This window comes from Culex quinquefasciatus, chromosome 2 (genome assembly GCF_015732765.1).
Source record: "Culex quinquefasciatus strain JHB chromosome 2, VPISU_Cqui_1.0_pri_paternal, whole genome shotgun sequence".
Lineage (NCBI taxonomy): Eukaryota > Metazoa > Arthropoda > Insecta > Diptera > Culicidae > Culex > Culex quinquefasciatus.
In genome coordinates this window covers 189453980-189460603 of record NC_051862.1, presented here as the reverse complement: position 1 = coordinate 189460603, position 6624 = coordinate 189453980, and the positions used below count along the sequence as shown (strand labels likewise).

The 6624-nt window shown below is 40.2% G+C and overlaps 2 protein-coding genes across 2 annotated transcripts; one reads left to right on the top strand and one right to left on the bottom strand.

Annotated features, from left to right (window-relative positions):
* Window positions 1–560: 560 nt before the first annotated feature.
* LOC6044251 (phospholipase A2 group XV) lies at window positions 561–2355 on the bottom strand. The gene is made up of 5 exons (XM_038251879.1): window positions 2136–2355; window positions 1593–1967; window positions 1133–1532; window positions 952–1074; window positions 561–883 (listed from the first exon to the last, which is right to left on the bottom strand). The coding sequence occupies exons 1-5, from the start codon at window positions 2296–2298 to the stop codon at window positions 655–657; spliced, it is 1290 nt and encodes a 429-aa protein (XP_038107807.1). The 5' UTR covers window positions 2299–2355; the 3' UTR covers window positions 561–654.
* Window positions 2356–3484: 1129 nt separating this feature from the next.
* LOC6044252 (phospholipase A2 group XV) lies at window positions 3485–6134 on the top strand. Its single transcript, XM_001861756.2, has 5 exons — window positions 3485–3752; window positions 4664–5035; window positions 5102–5501; window positions 5562–5684; window positions 5760–6134. Exons 1-5 carry the CDS (start codon window positions 3584–3586, stop codon window positions 5983–5985), a joined length of 1290 nt encoding a protein of 429 aa, XP_001861791.1. The 5' UTR covers window positions 3485–3583; the 3' UTR covers window positions 5986–6134.
* The last annotated feature ends 490 nt before the right edge of the window (window positions 6135–6624 follow it).

Sequence of the window (6624 nt, the reverse complement as noted above, 5' to 3'; positions counted from 1 at the left end):
TCCACCGGAGCAGACTTGGTTTGGTGTGTTGTTTGTTTGTTTGTTTGAACAGGGCGACTACTCCCACGCCTGAAATGACTTAACGGCCTAACAAATACCGAGGCCGGGACGGACGTTTTACTTCCCCATCCAATGGAAGGTACACAAATACTTAAGCATCCTAAATAAAACTTTTTAGTAGAATTTCGCAAAGCGGGAAATGAATCCGAACTTTACGTAAATTATTAAGGGAAATAGAAAAAGATCACTGCTAAGCTCAGTAAAATATTACTTTATGTGTAAAAATAAAACCAATACATGACCTCAATTTACGCAACACCCTCAATGTCTGAACAAATAAAAAAAAAAACGGTGGTATTATATTGCACAACGATTGACATTTTTCCTGTTAGTTTTTTTCTGATAAAAGAGAAAATGCAAAATCTCATAAAGGTCACATTTTAAACGGTAGCATCCGCTGAATCGGCTCCTCTTAATCATCGTTTTATGATTAATGCAAATTTTATGAAAAATAGGTTTAACAATATGGTGACGATTCAAACTGGATACGCAAAAAGGTATACCTTAAAATCGTTTAAATTGTATTACACCTTAAAAAATCTTACAGCATAAATCTCATAACCAAAACAAAAAAGTAAACTTACAGAAGCTTCGCTAGTCCAAATCGTGCAACAGCAGCAGGACAATATCATCAAGCACGGTAAGATTAGCTAATATTCCCATGTGGTCGTTGCCGGCATAACTCTTCACGACAACCGGCTTCTTTTGCTCTCCTGCCCAGTGCTTGCATGCCTCCAGGGAGCGTTTGTTGACAGTTCCGTCGCCGTCGCCGGTTTCATAAATCGGTGTCCCGGTGATATCGTCGGTGTTGTTAAAATTAAGGCTAAATGTAGAAAAAAAAAACTTTTAAAACTTGTGATCTTTTTCAAAACTGGAATCCTCTCCTCTTACCTCTCCACCGTTTCAACTTTGCTGCCATAAATACAATGTACCTCCACTCCGGGTGCGGAAAAGTTTAGCACGTAAGGCATTGCGTCCTGGTACATTTCCCAGCCTTCCGAAAAGTCGAGATCGCTGGAACGAAAGTTTGCGTAACTGTTATGAGATAGTCAGAGGATGGTTTGTAACTTACTTGAAAAACTGGTGAACATTTTCCAGCGTGTAGACACGATTGCGAGTTTTTGCCAACACAGAGTGAGGCTTCCAGAAAAGTGGACTTGGCATCATTCTGGCCAGTGATGGATACGTCTTCTCCATGTTTCCGATGGAACTTGGTTCGATGTACGGCAAACCGAAATCATCTCCCACAGTGTAGGTTTCGATCGATTGCACAGTTCCACCCCAAGCTCCGTTCAGGGAGACCATTCGCTTCACATGTTTGTCCTTCCATTCTTGAGATTGCTTCTGGAGGAAATGCAACAACTTTGGACCTCCAGCTCCGTGAACGATTAATGTTACTGCAGTATTGTTGTTACTGGCAAAGACCTGCTCAACTAATTCTTTTAATTGGCTTCTGAACTCAGCATCTTCATCTGGAAATTTAAATCAAATCTTGTTAAATCTACCAACAATTCCAACTCCACTTTTCTTACTAGGACCCTTCCTGAAGTCATACGGAGCTCCGAACAGTGAAACTCCACGCTTGTAACCGTTTCTAACAAGGGCATTGGCCAAATTGACAAAGTACGCACCGTCGGCACCTTGGGTTGGATCAATCCATTCAACGGACGAAGTGTTGCCCCATCCTGGAACACGGGTCGTAACTCCGTCTGAATTGACAGTCTTTCGTGTATCATTGTTGTACACCAAACGCAAATGAGACACCAAACAGTCGATGGCAAATGGAACCAAATACTCGCGGTTCAACCAGATATTGAAGAAGTCATCCGTTTTCTTGACACAGTACGAATGGGCTGCATTCTTCACGTCGAGTTTGGCCTCGATTTGGCTACCTCCATCACCGGGGACTGTAAGAAGAATCAGAATACAAAGATTATCGAATCATCAAACTCCAAACAACATATAACATCACGAGTAACTGCTCTTTTGTAGCTCAAAAAAATACTCCATTTTGTTTTGCACGTAACTCGGGCGATCGGTATAATCGTCTGATGAAAGTCGTAATTGACACCTACCGAGAATAACTGGAGAAAGTTGCTTGGCCGGATCCGGAGGCTCGTGACGGCGAAGTTTACTTTCGATGCCGTCTATATAGGGAACTTTGCCGAAACCGTACAAACTGGCCTTTGAGATGGGGGCCGATAGTTGGCAAAGAAGCAGGACTAAAAGCAGCTTCATGTTGTAATAATATTATAGCTTGCAATGTAGCACTGTAATGTGGTTGATGGTAAATCGTCTAAAACGAGCTAAGAATAACAAAATTAGTTCATTATGGCGAAGGTTTGGAAGTATCTTTAGACATGGATTAGAGAAGGACAAGAATCAACACCTTCTTAAAAAAATTGAAGTCTTTTCAAAACCAAAACTAACTTTAAAGTTTCTACCAAAAACGGATAACTTTGCCAAAAAATCACAAAAATATCAATTGAATTTTTTTATATAAAAAAAATATTTTTATAAAACATTACGTTGTCAATCCTTACTTAAAAATCAAATCAAATATTATCCAAGCAGTTTTGTACTTTTTATGGATATCTTCAGCCGGGAACCGTGGTGTAGGGGTAAGCGTGATTGCCTCTCACCCAGTCGGCCTGGGTTCGATCCCAGACGGTCCCGGTGGCATTTTTCGAGACGAGATTTGTCTGATCACGCCTTCCGTCGGAAGGGAAGTAAATGTTGGTCCCGGACTAACCTAAAAAAGGTTAGGTCGTTAGCTCAGTCCAGGTGTAGGAGTCGTCTCCCTGGGTCCTGCCTCGGTGGAGTCGCTGGTAGGCAGTTGGACTAACAATCCAAAGGTCGTCAGTTCGAATCCCGGGGTGGATGGAAGCTAAGGTGTAAAAAGAGGTTTGCAATTGCCTCAACAATCAAGCCTTCGGACACTTAGTTTCGAGTAGTAATCTCGCAATCGAGAACGCCAAGGCAATGCTGTAGAGCGAATAATTTGATTTTTTGATGGATATCTTCACAATATTTCGGAACAAACAAATTGCTTCTTTAAATAAAATAAATAAATGGACAAAGTATTTATCTTTCAAAACTGATAACAATGTCGTTAAATAGGCGGTAAAATTTCAATTTAAGTGATTTGTCACATCTGGGCCTTGTAGTTGTTCAATTTCTCGGTTATATTTTCTTCCCCTAACATATTCATTTTATCGCTTAAGTCTGTACACATTTTATGGTAAAGTCAATGGCACGTGAAACGAAGTTGTCCTTTCTTTTTCATGTTGTAATCTGAAGTGAGCTCTGGAACTCATACATTTCATGGTGCAAATAAAAAGAACTATTCGCATTGTTCAAATTTGAGATCCATCGGTCATTGTTTTCCTTCACGACAGAAACCTTCGACCGACATCTCGACCCGATGATCGGTCACATTAACTTTGAATCTTGTTGCAAACGGTACAGCAATTTTACATGTGTTCCCACAATTTAAAAGTGCAAGTGTTAAATTTCTCCCGAAATGCGGTTCCTGCTGGCATTGGCAGCGTGCCTGCTTGCGGCGCCCACCTCTTGGACCCTCAGCTTGTACGGGTTTAACCAGGTCAAGTATCTCGAGAATTTGGACTTGAAGCTGGCAAAGTCCCCCGACCAGCAACAGCAGCATGAGCAACTATCGCCGGTTATTCTTGGTAAGACTGATAATTTATGTAGACAAAAGATACAATTGTTTGTCTTGTTAAAAAATGACAATAGATTTCCACCATTGCTCAAGTGTCCTCCATTCTTCAAGCCGTTGAACATAGTTGTGTTATACAAAGCATTTTTTTTATTTTTTTTCGATTACGTTTTATATAAAAATCGAAACAGTGAATTTACATAACCATTTTTTTTTTAGTTTTTGTAATGGCTAGCGAGCTAAAATTTTAGACAATAGCCGTCCCTTAAACAAAATGAACGTTATACCATTTTGTCTTGATTTCAGACAAACAACCTACATGAGATATGGTATAAAAGAACAATTGCAGTACATTTAAGCTTTTTCAAGCCCATCAATACAATAACATAATAGCCCATTTCCATTGTTTTTTAACATAAAAATTCCTCCATTTTTTTTGCTGATAGTTTCTTTGAAAATAAGATGGTGGTAATTGTAGCCATTTTACAAAATACCTTATTCAATAGAGAATCAATAAAGAAGTTTCCTAATGACTTTTTTCCTCAGATTTAAGTGCTCAATTTATGATATTCAATAATTACTGTGAAGAGTAAATCAATTTTTGAAGACATTTTTTAACCCTCCAAAACATCGCCAAAATTCAATTTTTCAACAAATTTTTGATCAATTTTCAAAAGCATGGAAATGAAGAATTCTTAAAATTTAAGAAATTTAACGTTTGGAAGTTTCTCAAAGTTTCTCAAATTGACCTCCTAAACGCAAGAAAAATAAAAAAAAGTCGAAAAAATGGGCAGTAGATGATTAATGCAGACATTTTAATTTTAATGGCGGAAAATGTTTTTTGGAATTGTATGCAAAATGGACTAATGTTATCAAAACATCTTCATCAAAGAGAATATTACAAGGATAGCATTCTTTTTTCAGTTCCCGGCGATGGCGGTAGCCGTATCGATGCCAACCTGGACAAAACCGCCGCGGACTTTGGGTGTTACCGCAAAACGGATCAGTTCTACGACATCTGGCTGAACAAGGAACAGCTGGCTCCGTGGGACATTGACTGTTGGTCGGACAACTTGCGGCTAGTGTACAACAATGTGACCCGTAAGACGTCCAACTCGCCCGGAGTTACGATTCGATTCCCAGGCTGGGGTTACTCTGAAACCGTCGAGTGGATCGATACTTCTCACGCCGCCGTCAGTGCGTACTACGTGAATCTGGCCAACGCTTTGGTCCAGAACGGATATCATCGCGGTGTTTCCATTCGTGGAGCCCCGTACGACTTCCGAAAGGCACCGAGTAAGTAGATTGACTTGTCTTGGTCGAGCATGGATCTTAATACCAACCATATTGCCTCAATTCCAGATGAAGATGTCCATTTCCCGATCAAGATGCGATTCCTGGTAGAGGAAGCTTACATAATCAATAACAACACACCCGTTACATTGATTGTGCACAGCTACGGAGGGCCAATGACGCTGAACTTTCTGCACCAGATGAGCCAAGAGTGGAAGGACAAGTATATCAAGCGGATGATTTCGCTTGCCGGAGCCTGGGGTGGAAGCGTCAAATCGTTGAAGGTCTACACTATTGGAGAAGATTTTAGCAATACATTCGTTCTCAGTAATCCAGTTAAGAAGATGCTCACATCAACGCCATCTTTGGCCTACCTAATGCCAAGCCCATTGTTCTGGAAGCCCGATCAAGTGCTGATCAGCACGGCCAGTCGTTCGTATACGGTTAATGATTACCAGGCATTCTACGAGTAAGTCACTTGTATCAAATCGCCACAATCATTGCGTTCTAACCACTTTTTTAATTACAGAGGAATCAAACATCCGGAAGGTTGGGAAATGTACAAGGACGTTCTGCCTTACATCCAAGACTTCTCTCCCCCTGGCGTTGAAGTACAGTGCTACTATGGCTCGGATGTGAACACCATTGAGAGGTAATTGGTACCAGCTCAGCTTTGCTTAATTCTCCAAACTAACCCGTATCTTTTCTTATCTACTCAACCTTCCAGACTGGACTACGGATCATCGTCGGACCTTACGGATACGCCGACCCCGGTGTTTGGAGACGGCGACGGCACGGTCAACCTGCAGTCGCTTGAGGCCTGCCAAATGTGGATCGGACAGCAGGACCAGCTGGTGAACGCGACCAAGTATCCGAAGGCCGACCACATGGGTATCCTGGCCAACGTCGACGTGCTGCGGGATGTGGTCACTCTGCTGGCAGGTGGCAAATAAGCGTGATAACAGTTGATTGAGATTTTCTATGATTGTGTGCTAACCTTGTGACATTTTTCAAAACCAGACTATTAATTGTAACTCAGTAATGTAATTTTGTGTTGAATGCACACCTTTTGTGATATTTGTTGATTAAGTGATAGGACAAACAGTAAATTATAAAATAAATAACCTTATCAAGAAATGAAAATATCTGTTTTTTTATGAAAATATTGGATATATCTAGTACCTCACAGGGAGATTATTCGTGCACCAGAAGTGAACTGCACTACCTTTCTTTTTCTTCAAACAAACTTCAGTGAAAATCATTCAGGCATCTTTTAGTTGAAACAAAAGCGCGGGATTTTAGGAACCATTTTCTGTTTGCTTATTTTTATTTTTGCTCTGTCTTTTTTCCTCAAAGTTTTGAATGTACTAGTAAAATTTTAGTTAAAATTTTTGTATTGAGGCCGTTGGAAATATTTGTAAAGTTTATGTCGCTATTTCTTACGATTTTTGTTGCGTTTATAATCATTTTTAAGCATGTTTGGACGCGCTTAAAAATATGTTAAATTAAAATATTTTTAAAAGTAATGATGTAGAGTAGTACGGGGCAAAAGTGCACACGAGACAAAGGTGCTCACCTAAAAAGCTCATATT

Bases quoted from the DNA above. Each gene is read 5' to 3' on its own strand.
- LOC6044251 (XM_038251879.1), bottom strand. From the start codon at position 2,298: ATGAAGCTGCTTTTAGTCCTGCTTCTTTGCCAACTATCGGCCCCCATC. The intron at 1,968-2,135 runs GTAGGTGTCAAT...TTCTTCTTACAG, and splicing joins ACTTTCTCCAGTTATTCTCG to TCCCCGGTGATGGAGGTAGC. The intron at 884-951 runs GTAAGAGGAGAG...TTCTACATTTAG, and splicing joins AAAGTTGAAACGGTGGAGAG to CCTTAATTTTAACAACACCG.
- LOC6044252 (XM_001861756.2), top strand. From the start codon at position 3,584: ATGCGGTTCCTGCTGGCATTGGCAGCGTGCCTGCTTGCGGCGCCCACC. The intron at 5,502-5,561 runs GTAAGTCACTTG...TTTTAATTACAG, and splicing joins GATTACCAGGCATTCTACGA to AGGAATCAAACATCCGGAAG. The intron at 5,685-5,759 runs GTAATTGGTACC...TCAACCTTCCAG, and splicing joins GATGTGAACACCATTGAGAG to ACTGGACTACGGATCATCGT.